General features: G+C 42.9%; 1 protein-coding gene across 23 annotated transcripts in view; it reads right to left on the bottom strand.

Moving 5' to 3' along the window:
* The window catches only part of tcf7l2 (transcription factor 7 like 2), a 91947-nt gene that overhangs the window by 21819 nt on the left and 49930 nt on the right, over positions 1–20198 (bottom strand). The window contains exon 1 of one of the 23 annotated variants that reach the window (XM_069155487.1): positions 1365–1487. The exons of the other annotated variants lie outside the window; for them this stretch is intronic. Within the exon in view, the coding sequence (XP_069011588.1) occupies positions 1365–1487 (123 nt within the window). Of the gene's footprint in view, positions 1–1364; positions 1488–20198 lie in introns of those variants that run through there. 23 annotated transcript variants of the gene reach the window in all.

Below are 20198 nucleotides of genomic sequence, written 5' to 3'. Positions count from 1 at the left end.
AGGAATACGCAGAGATTAACAGCGATGGAATATGAAATGCTGACAAAATAAAGGTTTATCAGAGCCATAACCCGCCAGCAAACCACGCTGATTATAACCCTGCTACATTTCTGATATTATACTTCTCGGTTAATCATGAGAAGAAGAAGAAAAAAAAAAAGAAAGAAATCTCCACAATATTAAGAACCTGGGAATTGTAGGAGGGGGGGAGGAAGAGGATTTAAAAAGTAGATATGGAGGTGTTGATCAGTTTTCTCTTGCAGAGAAGCTGCGTCTCTGAGGGCAAGAGGCTCCCGAGACCACAGTATATTTAAAAGTTAATCTATTCACTTTGCTGCAGTGACATGCCGACTGCTTGATCAGAGCGCCGAACAAAAATATTATGTGGGCCAGAGCCTTTGCTCCCCTTCCTCCTGCTCTCTTCGCTAGCACTCAAGTCGTTCGTCACCATTTATTTTTGCTTCCCATCTTTGATAGTCGGCACATCAAATAGAATCGCAGAAAGGACACGTTCTGATATGTCACGGATAAATAAAACTGCGCACAAATAGCTTAAATATTTGGCAGAGCTGTTGTATTCTGTGAAGACAAATCGCCCCTTAGACGCACGTGTGTTAAAGCTTTTTTTTTTTTTCCCTTTTCAGCGTAAACAGCCTCTTGAACTCCCATACCTGAGTTAAAGGGGCTTCTCTGAGAGGTGATATTGTATCACAGTGTTAAGAGCCAGACTGAATTCTGCCTTTTGAAATGCAATCAGCTCCTCAGAATTTCAGTTGAAAGCCAAGCAATTAAGAATCTGAATTGGGTGGCAACATTAACAAAGGAATATGTTAATCTGTGAGGTTATTGAAATCATATTTTACATTTCATGGTTAAGACATGAGCTCGATCAAATCATGTTTTGTCAAGTAAATAATATTGCTCTTGAGAGGAATCGTGTCTCTCAAAATTTACTTTTTAATTTAATTTATATACACTGCTTGTAATATTTACTGTTTAGGCTTCAAGATTATCCATGTCCCTTAATACCCCTAAATTAAAGTGTGACGAAATAGGCTGCGTTTTGACCAATTAGCGTTGCGTATTTAATATAACTGTCACGCGTATCTGAACACGCACACAAAACTCTTTACACACAAAAAGTTTTCAGTGCGTCAGAATATTTGTAAAAGACTTTAAAAAAAAAAAAAAAATCAGATGACCACCACTGCCCCACTCCCCCCTCCCATCCCATCCACTACCAAACCTGCCCCACAACAACAACAACAACAACAACAACCTGTCAAAATAATGCTACGAGCCTTCAGTGGGAATGGAAAAGCAGAGACAGTGAAGAAGCAGGGGAGCAGCGCTGCGTTACTCACCCAGCTGCTCAGATTGAGGTGCCAGCAGCCCACCTGCTGGAGGAGAGAGAGCCCGGGGCCTAGGACTCCTGCCTTGGCTCCCGTCTCCTCCGGCCCGGCTGGAGCTCCATCCCGCGGGTACATGACCCCCTCGGTCCCACCCTAGCCCCCCGTCTTCTCCTCCTCCTCCTCCTCCTCCTCCTCCTCCTTCCACCTGGCCCCCCCAGCTCCTCCTTCCCTGTCTACGCCGGGGAGAAGCCCTCTCGCTTCTCTTGGCCGCTTCTTTCCACCACTTCTCCTTCTTTGTCTGTTTCTGTCTTGGGCTCTTCCTCCACTGTGTGTGTTGCTGGGCGTGTGTGTGTGTGTGTGTGTGTGTGTGTGTTTATCGTCCCCCCCCCCCCCCTCTCTTTGCACTTGGTGCCGCAGCCTGCTGACCATCGTTCCCCCCAGGTTTTGACATTAGAGAGTGTGTATATCTCCTGACGCGTCTAGATGCAGGCTCAGGGTCTGAGGCCTAGTTTCCCCATGAACACACACTCACCACCATCCTCCCCACCCACCCACACCCATCCTTAAAAAGATCCCCAAAATCCTTCACTCTTAACCAGAGGAGCCCCCTCACTCTTTAGCGGCCAGCAGTCTCCTCTTCTTTCTCAGTGAAAGTTTTGATGCTGGTGACAAGAAGTACAAGAAGTGAGAGCCAGAATGTGGACAGAGAAGGAAAAATTACTGTGAGCAGCTTTTCAGCACTGCAGTAGTCTTCCCACTAGCAATACTCAAGAAAAAATATATACTCTCTCACACACACACACACACACACACACACAAATCAGTTATTATCAAAATCCCTGCTGTACGTTGGGTCTGTGTACGCGTTTCTTAAGATTATGTATGTGTGTGTATATGTGTGTGTGTGCGTGTGTGTGTGTGTGTGTGTGTGTGTGTGTGTGTGTGTGTGTGCGCGCGTGTGTGTGTGTGTGGGCTCTGCTGTGCCTCCAGGATGCCCAGAGACGAACTGGCAGCTTGAAAAGCTTTGGCTACAAGGTAAAGTGAGCAAAGCGAGAGATGGAGACAAAGAGGAGAGAGCAGAAGAGGGAGAGAGAAAGAGAAAGAAGGCGAGAAAAAAAAAAAAAAAGGAACAAGACACAACAACATCCACAAAGGGAGGGCAGGCTCAGCAAAGTGTGGCCAACAGTCACTTTATCTGTGTGATGCTGACAGTCCCCTCTTCATACCCACTTTCCAGTAGGGAGACCGAGGAGAGGCGGAACAAGTCTTCACTCTGACACGGACGTGGCACCTTTCGGCACGATCTTTTTTACTTTTCTTTTTTTTTAACCCCTCCGCTCTCCTTCTCTCAAACAATACCAAAGAGTGGAGAACAATTCTTTTCCTAACGCGCCCCCCCACCCCACCCCACCCCCTTCAACCCGGTCTCCATTCAAGGTTCATGTGAACAAGGCCTCGAGCCCCCCCACCCCACTCCCCCACCACAGCCCTCTTCTCCCCCCCATTCTCTTGCCTCCGCAACTATTTCACCTTCAAAACAGTTATTCTTCTGAAAACTAAAGTCAAATGATGAGCTTCATGTGGTCAAGACATTTTTATTAAACGGGTAGAAAGAAATTCAAAAAGATCTGCCACCAGAGCAGACAAGGGTGCATTAAAGGGGAATTCCCTCAGACATAACTTTAAATCAGTTTTTTTTTTCTAAATCTATATTTGTTATTTTGAATGTCAATAAAAAAGAAAAGAAAGAATTAAATTCTTTCCTTTTAAGATTTTTTTTTTTTTCCTCCTCAGATGAGAGAATTTGACTGAGTGGGAGATGGATTTCTTTCACATTAAACATTTAATCTCAGGGAAAATATGATCAAGATAATTAAAAAACACAAATTAAAAAAATGCTACATAATGAACACTTTTTATTTTTCATAGGAACCCGTGCCTCATCATAAAACATCTGACGAAAGAATGAACTGTTCTAAATGTAATTTTAATTTTTACATTCTATAATTAACTAGACCTGTCATCCCATTAATTATCTTTTATAACCTCTTACTACCTGAACCTGACTAATGACCATGACAAATTAAATATTTATTGAATACATTATTTCCATCTAAGAACAGTAAGATTTAACATATTTTTTTAATACAATCTAATGAAGAATATCGATGAAAGAAGTATGGGGAAAAATTTTGCTACAGTGAAGGAAATTTAGGAATCAAATAGAAATATCTTTAGGCCACTGAAAATAAAAACATTCATGTTTCTCAGCTGCATTAAGGCATTTTTAAAAGTTGGCCACAGAAACAACTAAAAACTTTTTTCTCTTAATACAACTTGTTTTTCTATTAATACGCTGTTGCTTTCTTTTTCTCCTGTGCTCGTTCAGCCTCTCAGCCGCTGTTAGGACCCTGCTCTTCCCTGGCCTGCAGCAGGCAGTCCTGAGGCCCTTAAAGCCAAAACAAAGCCCTGGGAATGTCCTTTACACAACTTGGACAATAGCGCCGGGGCTCCAGCTTGACAAGTAAAAGAGCTCCGACAAGGCGGTGGCTAATTGCCTGCCCTCCCTCCATTCAGCCGCCCCGCCACACTCCTGCCATCTCCTTTTGTCCCACGTGCACTTTCTTAAGTAAACTGCCAGTTCGCCAGCAAGTGATGGACAGCTCCCAATCACCCAGCCACAATGGCATCAACGCTACAACACAAGGGAGCAGGGGGGATAAAAAAAAAAAAAAAAAAATACTCTATTCCACTCCACTGTCAATGATGTTCGCACGAGACCCAAAAGTGTGCAAGAAAAGAAAAAAAAGGAGGGACAATAAAGTTTGACAAAAAAAAAAAGGAAACGGAACAACCTATGACCTTTACCAATTCATTGTTTTCTCTGATAAATCTGAACCATTACAAAACAGTCAAGAGAAAATACGATCAACGCACAAAACTTCAAAGTCCTGATTCTCTTGTTTTAGCATTTACTATAATAATTACAGTATAATTGCAGTATTTAAAAAAAAAAAAAATCATTTGATAAAAAAATACCAATACTGAAAGATTTCAGACATGAAATGCAAAAATACGTCAAATACAAATTAACTATTAACCTTGATTTATTAATATTAACAAAATCATAGGGGCAGCAGATGTGACCAACTATCAAATTCACTTAAATTTAAATGATAATACAATATATGTTTCAAATTGACTCAACATAAATAGTGGCATTTATTAATTTGATTTAATTTAATTGTGTTTAAGCGTACAATAAACAACAATGATATTTAGTTTGATGTCTTAGAATAATACACCCCTGTCAGGCTGTCAGGACAAAGCAATCAAACAGTGCCTTTCATTATCCAAATTGTCAATCTGTCACTTAGCAACATAAGTGTTATAAATTGCCAAACGGAGCCCAGAAAAATGCCCATGAATAAATTCAATCGAAACATAATATTTAAAGTCAAACAAGCACCAGAAAATAAAACATAGCTGTAATTAAAAAAATGTTGAAAAGTCTTACCATTTAAAAGAGCTGTATTTGGGATGCTGCTCGGTTCCTGGTTAAAACAAGCATGCTGGCACTCATGGTAGTGCACAGACTCCAAGCAGACTCCCACCACCATGTCAGCCACTAATCCACTGGGGGGCAGCACCTCATCTACGGCAGCCCCTCGCTAAAAAACCCGATGGGTTAAGCCGATAAGACAGCGGCTGGAGGACCGGGGCGAGAGTCAAGGTACGCGCTGGAGCGACTTAGGACGGCGGCTCTTCAGGTCCCAAAGCGGAGAGGACCGCGAGCAGGCGGCCGGAGAGCTTGGCTGTTCACTCTCAGCCACCTCACGCGTTCAAACGCACACTCGGGCTGCGCTGCTCTTCTCCGCGTCTGACCGGGACTCCCTCTTTCCCCCTCGCCCATCTTCATATCCTCCCCCCCCCCCCCAACCCCCCTAATAAGCTCTTTTGTGTCCCATCTCTCTTTCTTTTGATAAGTTGAAAGAACAACAAAAAGAGGGAGAGAAAGAAAGGCTTTCATTCAGCGGCTTGGCAGACATAAAGGTAGTGGAGTGCCGTCTATAGGAGTTGCCCCTAACTTGGCTAAACTCAAGCAGCGGGGTGTCTCTCGTCATGTCATTAATCCCCAAAACTAGCCACGCTCCATTCACCGCTAGTCACACTAAATTAAATGCAAAATCAAAAACACAAAACGCTGGGCAGAAGAAGTGTCAGAGGAAAAAAAAAAAAAAAAAAAGGCTAGAGAAAGCATTCCGATCCGGGGCAAAGGGTGCGCGGGGTTGCAGCCACGCCGCCCCAAAGTCCTGCCCCGTCTCTAGCCCCAAATTTTGATGTCGGAAGCCCCGGGAAAAAAAAAAAAACAGCCACACAAAATACCAAAAAAAAAAAAAAAAACAGACATTTATCACCAAAAGAGCCTGTCATTGTCGTGCAGCTTTAGCACCTCCAACTCTCCTGCCTGAACTCTCTTAAGACAACTGAGGGGGGGGAAAAGGGAGACCCAACTCCAAAGTCAAATCTGCCAGACAACAAGGCAACAACAGCAGTTAAAACAATAACAAAAAAAAAATACAAATAAATGGATACGAGCCGCGGATGGTAGACCGGGAGAGCTGGCAATAGAAAATTCAACCCGGCCAACTGGTGGCTTGAAGAGAGGAAGCCCACTCTTAAAGCCGTGATCCGACCATCCACTATACCACCGCTGTGAGCCTTTTAACCACAGCAGAAAAAAAATTACTATTGATCTTCAAATGGCGATAATTGAAAAGATCAAAAAGATTAAACAAAAAAAAAAAAAAATTGAGAACGTGCTGACTTACCATGTTGTGCTCCTTTTTTTGGTTATAAGTTTTTGTTTAAATCAAAAAAAATATTTGCTCAAAGATGCAGCATTGGAGGTGTCAAATTGTTGTAGCCGTCTCTTGATCGTATTACTTCCACAGTCCTGGTTTCCAATGCGTCTGAACTTTTTCCCTTTCTCTTTTATTTTGTTTGTGGTACCTAGCCTTTTTTTTTTCTCCCCCTGCTTAAGACTTTAAAAGCCTTCAGCTCAGTAAAGCAGCACAAATTATCTTGCCACCTTGCTCAGCTCTGATGCTTTGGCCGCTAACTTTGGAAGGCCCTTTACTACTGCATCAAAATTAGCATTGTCAAAGCAGTTAATGAATATTAATATTGTATTTGTCATTGGAGCTGGCCCATTGCTGAACTCCAAGTCATCCATCAGGGACAAGATTAAGCACACAATTATTTCTGACTGACAGGGACCAAATCTGGAAGATTTTTTTTTTTTTTTTCCCTCCAACAATTTAAAGAAAAAGACACAACATCATCTTAAGGTACCTCCCATGAGACGATACAAGATTAATACACTTTTAATGAAGCAAGATTTCATGGTGCATGAACAGCAGGAACCTCAAGAAAAAAAAGGAAAGGAATATAGAAATATTTTGACTCAATTTTAACCGTTTTTTAAGGATTGAAATCTTAATTTACATCAGATTTTGATGACAGGAAACAAAATTTAACCTGAAAGAACATTATTTTTTTTTCCCCCATCTGATGAAACAACAGACTTGTTCTCCTTTGATTTTGTTTTTGATTTTTTTTTTTTTTTTTATAAGATCTGGATTTGCTTCTTCACCTTTCTTGGAACATAGAGACAAAAAAAAAAGAGAAAAAAAGATGTGCAAGCGCTGCACTGTGAACATCGCCAGCGCTAAATTTAACATAAAACATTTATTAAAATCCAGGACCTCCAGCGCTTTCGGCAGAGCCCGGCGGAGCACCGGCCGCTGAGGACCACACAGGCAGCCTTGCATCAGCACCACCCGCTGCAGCGTTTCAGCTCCATCCAGGAGCTTTCTCTGCTGCTCCACCACCCGCTTCCCCAAGAAAACGCTTCCCAACGGGAACTACGGCTCCGTCAAACACGGCTCTCCGCACAATTTTCCAAACCGTCATCAAATATGTCACGAGGCGCAATTCTAAATATTTTCTAAATTATGACGTCAGTCAAATTTCTCAGATAAAAATTACCTCCGGAATTGTCTGATAAATATAAAAGACGATATGTACAGAAAGCCTTCCTACCTGCACGTGTCTTGAAAAATTAAGCAGTTGGCATTTCATCTCGACTCCTCTGTCGCCGAAGTATCACAGTGTCTTGTGCGTCATTTTAAAAACCAAACACTTCTCACTTTTCTCACATTCTGTAAATTCTGAGCAGCGCGGAGTCAATCTTTGCACCCCGCATCCGTCCCTTTCTCACGATTATCTGATCACTTTTCTCCGCTCACTGATTTCGGCCGGGGGAACGGCCAAACGCAACATCTTATTTGGCTCCAATTAAAACTTACTTTCTGTTTTCGCCCCCTCTGAAGAATACACTTTAAAATGAAGTGAAAAGCACGGATGGGGTCGCACACAAAAAAAGATGGCAGATGTGGGGCACTAATGCCAGCAGCCCAAGTGAATTGGTGTGAGCGTGGAGGTCAAGCTGCGGGCTCACCTTGGAGCGCCGGGCCCCTGCCGACCACCCTGCCGGCTCCCTAATACCATTAGTAACCCTTAGATGAACATACTAAATTGGCCTTTTGTTCTCGAGGTGCCGATCCGGCCTCACCAACTCGCCGGTATCACGGCACCAAATACAGATGGTGCTGCCTTTTTCTGAAATGAATAGCGCGCCTAAGAAAGCGCTCCTTCCCCCCCCCCCCCCCAGTTTCTTCCATCTCCAGAAGCCGTCGGCATAAAATTTCGGTTTTCAGCCTTCTGCTAATTTTTTTTAAACTTTAGATATCACTTTGTAATATTTTTTTTTTTAACAATTTAGACTGCAGTGTTAAATGTTACCAAAAATGGCAATGTGTATATAAACTTAATTTGCTATTCAAATGTACATTTACAAGACTTCACAATGAGAGGTTTCCGCAGTAAATAATAAATGTAATAAATTTAGGGAGCTAAACTAAAACAAAAACAAATGAAGTCCAATTGTTAATAATTATTGTGATTAAATAATTTGCTGCAAAAACTATCAGAGAATGAAAATGTCTCATCTATATTAATTAACATTTTTCCAATTATGCCTTTATAATACGGACATTAAAACTATGGACCTAAAACACAGATCTTAAAATTCAAATGACTGCGGAGGAATGCTGTATATTAAATTCTAATTAAACAAATGATCTTTTAATTGTTGTGACACAAGCACAGACACTGATTAAGTGTTCACACAAGGCTGTCTATGAAAACGGGCACCAAACGCCGCGACTTAATTCAAGTTGAGAGCCTAAAACAGGTCCAATCTAGGTGAGGAGGAGAGAAGGGAAGAGAGAGACGAGAGCGAGCAGAGCAGGCAGCTCTGTGGCCCAGCGTGATCACATCAGCGCTAGTATCAAATTAACTCTCCGACTTTGAAATTTATTGATCTGCTATTAAGACACTAGTGAACTTGATGAAGTGAGTGCTGTAGGTGACTCTGGGACTTCAAAGTCTTGCACCAGCCACATAAAACAAGCCACTTTGATCCTCGCTCCGCTCCTCGGATCTGGAGAGGGGGCTTCAGAGGAACCCCCCAATTCTACTCTCCTCTCTTCTCCCACTCACCCCGGGCCCGGGCTACAGCTCCCTCTTTCCCTTTCCACGTCTGCTGCTGATGCCCCAAGAACCAGCAACGCCCCGGTGCCACACAAATGTTCAATCGCGCCGCTTTTTACGGAATAGTTAGCAAGTGGAGAGCACAGTGGTGTACAGTGGTGCAGACAGATCTCATTTCTGATTCACCGAGAAATAATAAACCAACACGCACGCGCACAAAATGCAATATGATGTCAAAACAGCTACTAGAATAAGGCGGCCATCTAAGCGTATTGGCATTAAAATTCAGTGTCGATAAGAAGGGGATTCTTCATGCCAAATACGGCATGTAATAAGGTCGGCGATGAGAGAGACAATGCAGAGGGAGATAGCAGTACTATTGTGTGGTGAATACATCCCCCTCTTCGCTTAAGGCAAGTCTTCCCACTACATTAAATACTGTGTGCTGCCAATCACACCTGCCTTTTTTTTTTTTTTCATTTTTTTTTTTCATTTTGTGCCACTGGGTGGAGGTAGTAGTTAATGTTTTCAACATGCACTGTATCACTAAAATATACCGAAGCAGACACAAACCACAACTGGCCCACAGAACACTTATCCTTCTCCACCAGCTAAAACCATTACGGTACAGGAGTTAAAAAAAACAAAACAAAAAAAACAAACAAACAATAAAAACAAAAACTAAACGAATTCTATTTTTGCTTCCTCACTTTGCAGCAAAAACAGCCGGAAGAACTGAGAAACAAAAATCACAGGTATGCCCTCCACTGAGCTGCTAACTTAGCAGGACAGAGTAAAATAAATATTAACGGCTAAATTAATCATCGGCAGGACAGTGTTTGCGCTCAGGCTCCAGCGCTCAAAGGCAGGGTGTGGGTGTGGGTGTGGGGGGGTGTGTGTGTGGGTGTGTGGGTGTGTGGGTGTGTGTGTTTGTGTGCGAGTGTGTCTGCACTTGGAGTGCCGGGGCTAAGCCGCGTCTGTTTAATTAAGAGGGGTAAAACAGATGACAAATGCGAGACAGTTAAACATTTAATGTGTGCTTATCTCCCCCCTCATTTATTTAGTTGGGAGAGATTCAGAGTGGGTGGTGTTTAAGAGTGATGTGCCGGCGAAACGCTGGTGGAATTAGAACGCAGCACCGTGTGCCGGGAGAAGTCAGCACGCAACACACAGCCATTTCCTGACAATTGTGTTGACGTTTTGCGACTTAATTCTGTTTGATGAGAAAGAAAGGGATTAGGTGATAAATCACATAAACACAAATGTGGATTCTGCTCCACAGCCGTTTCAGAAAAGGGGAGAAAAGAAAAAGAAAAAGAAAAAAAAGAAGAAGACGACTTTCAATGTAAATGACACAGTGTCACTTAATTATGGATATAGTATTTTTAGCAGTATTGCCTAAATTGTCAAAACAAACCATGCAATTAAAAATGTAACGGTATGAAAGACCTAGTTTCTCCTTCATTTTACCTGACAAAGATTTAATTTTTTTTCTGGTTGATCCCTATTGTGTATCTCGCGCTGATGCACATTGCCTAGAGTCAATGTCAAATCCCAGCTCCAAAAGTCCCGCAAAAAATACAGAACGAACAGTGCCCGCGGCACACACACTCCTTTTACTCAACCCACTTGCAATATCTCACCCAAAGTTATCGCTTCCAATGTGACAATGATAAAATGAAAAACAAAAAAATATATATCATTTTATATAACATATCTATACTGTACGTGTATTTATATAATATATATATCAGAGTAGAGAACGAGGGAAAGACAGAGACAGATAAAAAAAAAAAAAAAAAATGGGGGGAAGGGGTGGGAGGCATGGATGGATGGGGGGGGGAGAAGATAAAGCTAAAAAAGCAACAACAAAAAAAGAGAGAGGGAGAAAAAGAAGAAAAGGTGGAGGAGAGAAAGAGAGATGGAGAGAGAGAGAGAGAGAGAGAAAGAGAGAGAGAGAGAGAGAAAAAGCCCTGTGCCACAAGCATATATAAGAGAAACCTTCACCAATTAGTGGGGAGAAACGGGAGAGGGAGCTGCCGCGGCGTCGGCACTCAAAGAGCCAGGCCTCGCGGCGAAGCTGTCATGTCGGCAGGATTGATCAACAGGCCTGCTATTTCTAATGGCATGTTGTCATGAAGCTGCAGCCATGGGGAGCCACCTGCCTCAGTCCTCGCACAGCACTCTGTGTGTGTGTGTGTGTGTGTGTGTGTGTGTGTGTGCGTGCGTTTGCGTGTGTGTTTGCGCGTGCTTGCGTGTGTGTTTATGTGCATGAAAGATGGGGTTGGGGGTATTGCAGCAGCCATACCTATTCTGTGCCCATATATCTTTTACTAACAATTTGAAAACAGCCTGGAATCCTCCTCCCACTCTCTGGCAGTCTACCTTGCCTACCCCTCAAGGTGGAAGAAATGTGCCATCTTGGATTGTTCTTTATTCTCACACAGCAAAGCCAAGCTATGAATCCAACACAAAGGATACAAAATGTACACATAAAAGGTTTTTGTAGTTTATTATTATTATTATTATTATTAATAATAATAATAATAATAATGAAAACAACAATAATAATACTGATACTAAATGATAATAATTATGATATAAATTATTCAGTGCAGATAGTAATTGTGGCTATATTCACTCCTTTTTAATCAATTTCGCTTTCTTCATGAGAAATTTCACTGTTCAACAAATAGTACTGCACGATGCGTTAACCTATCCCGAAAGGCACAGCGTTTGATTAAAGCCAATTTCCTTTTTTTTTTTTTAAACACGCTGTCAGATTATCAGAAGACAACGGAAAGTCGCCTGCAAAATTCCATCGTAGAAAAAAAAGCCCAATCAAAAATGAGAAAATTACTTCTTTTTTTTTCTTTTTTTTTCCCCTTTCAAAAGAAACCTGACCGTTATCCTCATATTTCAGTAATACGGCAACGAATGGGAAAAAAAAAAAAAAAAAAAAAACCCGCTTCGGCGCCCAAACAAGCCCGGATTCGCTAACAATAAAAAGTCAAATAAAAGTTACAGAACTTGAGAGTTCAAGGTAGCGCGGGCTACTTGGAGTGCGTGTCACGTACAGTTAACCTTTTTATCGGGCATGCCTGTGGTCTCATCAGTCGATGAAATTCTTCGCCCGCGGCGGTGGCTTAGCCGAGGGACGCGGACCAATAGGAAAATATTTCATTGTGTTAGCATTTCAAATGGCGAGTGGAGGGTGGAGAGGAGGGCATTTGGAGGGGCGGAGGGGGGGGGGGGAAGAAGCTCGAACCGATCGTTGCCAGCGGAATTAATTGCCTATTCTGAGAATAATGTCCCTTAACCGCGATCCTCGGAGGGCCGAACGCTAGCAGAGGCCACTTTTTTTGTTGTTTTTTTTTTTTTGTTTTTGTTTGGTGTCTTCAAAAAGAAGAGCGCTTAGGGGTACTGGCCGTATTAGGGGTTTAGCTCAGTCCCCTTCAGGCTGGGAAAAAATAATCAGAAGCGCTGAACCAGACTCAACTAATCCGTACCCCAATTAAAAACGCCGAACCCATTACACCCAATATTTAAGCGAATCGACTAATAACAAAAGTTTTAAATGTATAACGTATTGATCAAACGCCAGCCAATACCGACTGATAATTTTATTATTAGAGGAAATTCACTTTTTGGAGAAAGAGCAGGAGATGCGAGCCGTCTGCGTTTGGCTTTCGGCCAGCGCTCGATAAATGGCTCAAGATGGCGCAACCCCGGTGGCGCTTCTATCCTTTTCTTTCAGGGGATTTAAGTTCAGGCTCGGCTACACATTGGCCAAGCATATGCAATGACCCTAACTGATATCGGTGCATCTTTTCGCCACATCTTAATCTAACCTTTATAAAGCTCCGCGGCTTTTCAGACTCAAAACAGCATTAAGAACGAGCATTGTTCGGAGCAAGGAAAGAGGCTGCCCTGGGAGACGACTCCACAGAAAAGCCGGACCCCGGGCCGGGGCAGGAGCCCTCTGGAAAAACAGCTGCTTATGCACTCCAATCAGTCAGAAAACAAAACCCAACTGCGAAGACGGGAGGAAAAAACAAAAACAAAACATGGGAGGGTTTTTTTTGTGTTTTTTTTATAGCTCGATGGGGCATCCCAAATGCTGCATCCCTCCATATCGACCTCTACGGGCCCATTCGCGCCCGGTGTCGATTTCATCCCTCGGCAGATGGACGGGCGAATTCGCAGCAGTCCCCATTACACGCCTCTCCTTCGCTCATTGTGAATTCAGTCAACGAAGTCAATCTTATTAACTTCCGCGCCGGTTCACACATGACATTTTCTTCAATTTTCTCTCCGACATCAAAAACATCAATTAGCAGCTCGAAAATGGGAAGGAGCGAATGACAGAGTCCGATAACGCAGACTTATTTGAAGCCGAGGGTAAATCTATTCTCCAGTTTTGAATGTGTTCATTACAATTGCATTTTCAAAGAAGACCTCCAAATAGCAAAGAAATTAAATTTATCTCCTAGAAATGTCCAGAAATTGTTTTTTTTTTTCCCCCCTCTTTCTTTCTTTTTTTTTTTTTTTTTAATCCTGTGTCTATCTCTCAGCCTCAGTCGGTGACACAAAGCATTGTGGTGCTGCATTTTCGTTTTCTCATTAGAACAGATCACAACTCCCACAGAAGTTGAAACCCTATACTGTAACCTCTAGTGTAACCCGTAAAAATTATTTTAAAAGGAGTCCAACATTTCTTTAGGAAGAAAAGAAGGCGATAAAGTAGCCTGCCCGTGACCTACGGTTTCAACAAAAATACTAGACGTTGATAAATGCAGTATCTATTTTTACCCTACAAGGGGAGCTATTATCAGATTAAAGAGGTAAAACGCCTTACAGGGAAAATTGTCTTTTCTTTTCTTTTGTATTTATCAATTTTCAAAATCAATCGTTACCTGAGCATTTATCATTGAATTTACAGAGGCACTGCACTGGTAAAAAAAAATATATTATTACAATTTATTTTGCTGCGATATTGTCAGAAGATTCTGTTTTAATTAATTGCATTCTCCTGTACAAACATAAGAATATAATTTGTGAAATTGAACGTACATATTCAGGCCATTAAACGGTTTAAAGACACATTTTAAATAAATGTTTGCACTGGTTAATAATGACAACATTTTAAAGTTGCATCCTTTAAAAAAGTCATTTCAAAACATAGTTCTAATTATACATTTCTATTAAAAGTAATACTACAATCCTGTAAACTACTTTTTTTTTTTCAAATCTATATTTTAGAAGATTTTAACATGTATTTTGCTGCAATGATTAGATGTTGCTCTGTTAGATAAAAAAAACAAAACAACAACAACATTTTATCCACAGCCTCATTGATCATTTCCTGCTCCTCCACATCACGGTTACATCAAAATGTGAAATACAAACCTACACATTAATGAAGCTCTCTCCTGGCTCAACTCTTCTGCCTCCCATCACTGATGAACATGTAACTCAATAAACCTTGGCCAGTAACCTTTAAGTAAAAGGCTATTTTTTGCCGATATCCAAACATTGTCAGACGGCTTCCTCATGCTTGAGTTACATCTCCGAGGGGGTGAACAAAAGCAACTTCAGTGGCTGTGGAAAGACACTCGTAATGCAACGGGGGCAGCGGGCCGGTCGCATACGGAGCCGCGCGGATCACGTTCCTCCGGCCCATTGATTTCTGATCTTTTGACATTATTTAGTTGCTTTTTATTTTCTTGCCCGTCTTTTATTCCATGTCACAAAAGACAGGAATGTCCAAACAAGCGATGTTGGGAATATCTACTATCTGTCAAAAGAGCAGGCCTTTCCCGGCATTAAAGCGACCAAATGCTCTGACGCAGTGCCGAGAATCGGCGGGATGAAAATATCACTCTTTATAATGGAGGCTAATCAGATTTCGGATGCCTTCTAGCTAAAAAGGAGATGGAAACGCGCGGGGCAACGGGGCTGTAACCAATACACTTATAGTTCATCGCCGTCTTGACCTCAACACAAAAGGCCTGCACTTGTTTTCTCCCATCTAAACTGATATGCACAGCCAAGAAAAATGGTTCAAAATCGAAATTGTTACCAAATGTAAAAAAATGTTTAGCCTAATTTCTGCTCTAAATCGACGCGTCTGAAGGGACAGAGCGGGCATGCTAAAAGCAGAGAAAGACGAGGCGATGCATCTGTAACAGGGCTGTCGGCTGAATGTTGAACACACAGTGGTGATCAGTTCCATTAAGCAGGGATTTGATCATCTCCCCCGTGCGCTTTCACAGCCCGGCTTCAGATTAGATCACTGTGAAAATGGTCAAATGGTGTGTTTATCTCTCTGTAATTATTTTGATGCAGATGACAGAGATTGGTTGTTTGCATGTGGCTAGATGAGTGTGCACAGTGTGAGCCAAGACACGCGCGCGCACACACACGCACGCACACGCACACGCATCACCCAAATACGCACGCAGACACACACGGTGGCGTGGAAAGAGCTGAATGGGTTCCTCTCAGTGCCATTAACCCATTAGATAGTTTCAACAAAGGCCTGAAAATAATGTTTTTATGTGCAGGGGGGGGAGAAAAAAAAAAAAAAAAAAAAAGAGCACAGTGCAGATGCAATTACTCTGCCGCAATCCTTGAGTTATGACTAATATTAATGTTCTTGTTGGGTGATTCAAATGGACTTTCAATGAGATTGAAAGCGAGGGAAAAAAAAAAAAAAAAAACAGGCAACAATGGAATGTGTTGAGCTCACAGATGCGACCGCGGTAGGGAAACACCTCCATAGACATATCTTAGTTTCTAGTATTTTGTGAGGCAAAAGTACATATATTTAACTTCTCTCTCTCTCTCTATTGAGGGAAAAAAAAAAAAATCTCAATGAATTCAAATTCCAGAGCAGACTATGGCCCTCCAAAGAAAGATATCTTACCGAAGAACACAGTAGCTGCTACTTATATTCATTACCTGACGTGTAAATGGGCAAGTTGAGCAGAAAATGGTTCAATTTCAACAACACCAAAACGTAAACATTTTGGAATCAGCAATTAGGTCATGTATATTAAGAGACAATTTGCAGGACATCTTTCCTGGCATTAATTAAGGCCCTGTGTGAACTGATCTCTATTGTGTGAAGGAGACGTTTCCGTATTTCCAGCTGCTGTTGCACTCAGGATGCCCCTCAACCATGAGGTGACCTTGAAATTGTCTTAATCCTGAGGGGTAATTTTTTTTTTAAAGAGATATACCGTTCACTTCCAGAGCTGATCAAATATTCAGATTTACACGAGATCATCTGCGTGATCTTTCTGCTCGCCCCACTGTTCTCCGTAATCACCTCTATTTTCACTTCACTCAAGTTAGGCTGTGTCACTAGATTACTGGCCCTTCGTATCTACCTTTCCAATTACTTTTAAGAGTTTTGGATGGACAAATTTGTGCTTTCATGTCCCGTGTTAGCAGATGAGTTGCTGCTTCTGGCCATGAAAGGAGAGTTTTTAATGAGCTGAGGTAAGGTTAATTGGTTCACTGAGATCCTGAGTCATGTGCCTCTATATGAAATTAAGTCCATTTCCTGGAGTTTCCCCGGACGTATTTAATAACAAACACTTCAGCCCAATTTCATTTCCCACAGAGAAGGTGGGGGGGGATGGTTACAGTGAGGAGTGGTGGAGGGGGGAGAGTTGTGTTGTGTTTGCTTGTGTTACTTGCGTGCACTGCCCCACACTGTAAATGCTATCTGTGCTCGTGTTTCTTCAAATACCAGCGGTGTGATGTCAGCTCCCATTCAGAACCCTGGTGAACGCCTTGTTGTTGCAAATGCTGCTGTGTTTTTTTCCACAGATACCTGAAAGCTAATTACCAGCTAAATCTTTCTGAGGTTTGTTTTTTGTTTTTAAATCTGAAATCCCACGAAGCCGGACATGTTAAATATACGTTACTAGAGCCCGACTGATACTGAATTTCTGAGGGCGATGCTGATATTAGGGAGTACGCAAATTGGTCGATATTCTTAAAATATTTACTATATATATATATAAAAACACTTTTTTAAATTATCCTTAAAATGCGGTTCTCAAACATGTTTGAAACTTGCGACAAAGATATGGAATAGAGGCAGGATATTTTGCAGTTTATTGTACACTGATATCAGTGCACTGAAACAGCAAACCTCACTGGGAATTTGATATTTATAATTATATTTTTGTGCATTATGTACTTTAATTGCAACTGTCGTTTTTATATCATCCACACACTTCCCTCCCAAGTATGCACCAGCGATTATTCGGCTCCCTTTCTGAGTGCAGCTCCAAACTGCTTGTTTTTTCTTTAAATGTTTTCACTCCAGTGTGTAGGCCGGCTCCACACACGAATGCTCCCATGTGTATTTGTTTATACTGGGACAATGAGACTGCGTGACGCGTTCGCTGTCATTTCTCTTTCAATAAGGCCAAATTTGCGGCAGTCGAACGTTCACTTCAGTGCAAAGGGAACTGCTGCATACGCGCCACACCAGCAACACTAATCTTCCGCAAATGACTGGGCCCTTCACTTGCTATTAGGAACTTCATGATGTGAATCTGCCCAGACTAAAAGACCTTGTAATCAACACGGGTGTAAATGTGTTAAGTTCAGCGTCTCGTTGAAGGGGGGGGATGGTTCAATGGTCCTGACAGTGTAATTACGGGTTGCCACCACGACGCAGCGGCCGGCACACTCGACGCTAATTCAATCCATCTTCATTTCCAAGAGCAACGCCCCTACCATTGATGGATAGTTATCATTAGAGAGTGACAAAGCACTGAAACAACTGAGGCGTGAGCAGCACGGTGTGTATGTGCGCGCGCACTTGTGTGTACACTGTGTGGAAAGTCGAAGAGTGTCCTCTCAGATGCACACTGCTGCCCGAGACAGCAGGATTATATATTAGGACGGGGATGAATGTGGGGAGATGGGACGGGGAAGAATTTAGGGTCAGGGAGCAGGTCGGCATCCACCCGCCCACACACGCACACAATACATAGAATACCCATATAGAGTTTAGTGGGTACGTGTTCGAATACCCGCATACATAGAGGCCATGGCTCAACTCACCAGCCTTTTATAGCATACTGCGAGCGAGCGCGCGCACACACACACACACACACACACACACACACACACACACACACACACACAGGTCTGGGCACGGTCTGCAGCCAAACACGAAACCACAGGCTGCGATTGAGGCCGACTGGCCTGCTCCTCTATATTTTCAGTCTATATATTCAGTCCACCCTGGGCTGTATATCTTAATTATGTGCTCTGCCTCTTTTCCTAAAAGAAGGGGTGACAGAGGCCGCTCGTCAAGACACTGGAACGGCAGCAGGTCCCCGAAATGAGGCCTTTTCCAGTCTTTATGGGGCCTCCAGCTCCGCCACTGCATCATTACATGACTTTTAAGCTGCAGACAAAAACACAGTGGATGCCTCGTTCCCCGTGTCTTTCCTGGCATAACGTGCTCGAACGCTGCACAATAGAAATTATCCAGTTTGTGGCATTTTGGCGTTTCAACCCTTCAAAACAAAGTGGAACTCCAAAACTTTTCGGGAAGACTACCAGGCTGTGAAAGGCTGTAATGAGTAAATAGCTCAAAGGGTAGCAGGGGAACAAATAGCCAGAAGGATTTTAGCACTGCGCCACGCTCACTGTGATTATGTCTCCTTTTTTCCTTGTGGGTCGCAGCTTTAGGGCACTGCCGTCTTACACACACACACACACACACACACACACACACACACACACACACACACACACGAGCACGCACGCACGCACACGGACACACACAGGTTAGGCTTTGCCATTTCAATGACTCAATCGCATCTGGAGCTCTGCATCGATTGTGGTCAGTGACCCTGCAAAGGTCCATGTGGCGAGTGCCGGCTCCACCTCTCTGCATTAGCCCACGTTCGATGGGAACCAGTGTTATGGTCGCCCCCGTCCGTTAACCAGGAGGTGGTGCTACTGGGATGTAGAGCACTACTTCATCTTTTTGCTTATATTGCTGAAAGGCAGACAGGGATTTGTTTGGTAGGGGTTTCTCATAATAGTAGGGATTTAAAAGGCTTTTCTGACACCTGGAGTTGTAGACACTTCCTCAAAGACACAGACGTACTCTGTTTTACTGTCGGTGTTGATTTAGCGGCGGAGAGCGCACAGAGGTTCACAGTCAGGTGATGCTGCCTACTTGAATGCATAAGATTCTCAGACTTGTGAGCTCTTGTTCAGTTGGCTCACAGAGAGGAATGAATGGTTTCCTTGCATTTCTCCAAACTCGCTGCACGTACACCCACGCAATTAAATGGGATGCTTACTCATGAACATTCCTACCACGCCATCATACGCTCACATATGCTGCAGATTTATGCAACAGCTCTGGCAATTTGTACACGTACGTGGAGGCATGAGCTTAGCGGCCAACGTGCTGCCGTAGACTGGCTGGCCTGCTTGCAGACCCTGCAGTTTGTTTAGCAACACTCCTTTTGACGACGCCCGAAGGGTGCAATTAAGCCCAATTAGAGCCTGTCGGTTTTATTAAGAGGCACAGACTGGCCAGGCTCGGGGGCAGTGAGGGGTAGAGGAGGGAGGAGGAGGAGGAGGAGGAGAGGGAGAGGGAGGAGGAGAGTCTGCAGCACCAAGCTACTGCTACTCTTGAGAAACTAGGCAAGCATCACTGAGAGGAAGCTGGTGTAAATATACTGTATGCCAACAAAAGAGATACTAAACAGGAATGACAGCTGTGACAGCTCCAGTGTTGGATTTTGAAACAAAGAATTGCCAAGGACCTAATCAAGTCTTTATAACCCCTCAGGTTAAGCAGGTAACCTTTGGTGCTCTCTGTTCAAATGCGTAGAGATTACTCTTTATGATGGCACATAAAAGCTGCTTAAAAGTACAATTTTGTGATCAGAGAACCCGCAGGGATCAATGCACGACAAAACCAACTCATCTATAAATACTCGCTGGCTACAGTGAAAGCAGACATGTGTGGATGCAGATGTCACAAAGCATTTTCGGAAGGGGGTTAGAGGGTGGTGGCTGTGTAGTTGAGCGATTCTGCCCTGATGCATTAGTGTGGTAGTGAAAAGAGCAATACAGCTGGCGTGGAACAAAAACTGCAGCATCTCTTTCATCAGCAAATCAAAAAAGAAAAACTCAAATGAATGTATCATTTTCCCCCCTCACAATTCCTTT

This window comes from Embiotoca jacksoni, unplaced genomic scaffold (assembly GCF_022577435.1).
Source record: "Embiotoca jacksoni isolate LCO1_2020_lvr unplaced genomic scaffold, fEmbJac1.0.p SCAF_20, whole genome shotgun sequence".
NCBI classification, from domain to species: Eukaryota; Metazoa; Chordata; class Actinopteri; family Embiotocidae; genus Embiotoca; species Embiotoca jacksoni.
The sequence above is the reverse complement of the archived record's forward strand: the minus strand, read 5'-3'. Positions and strand labels throughout refer to the sequence as shown.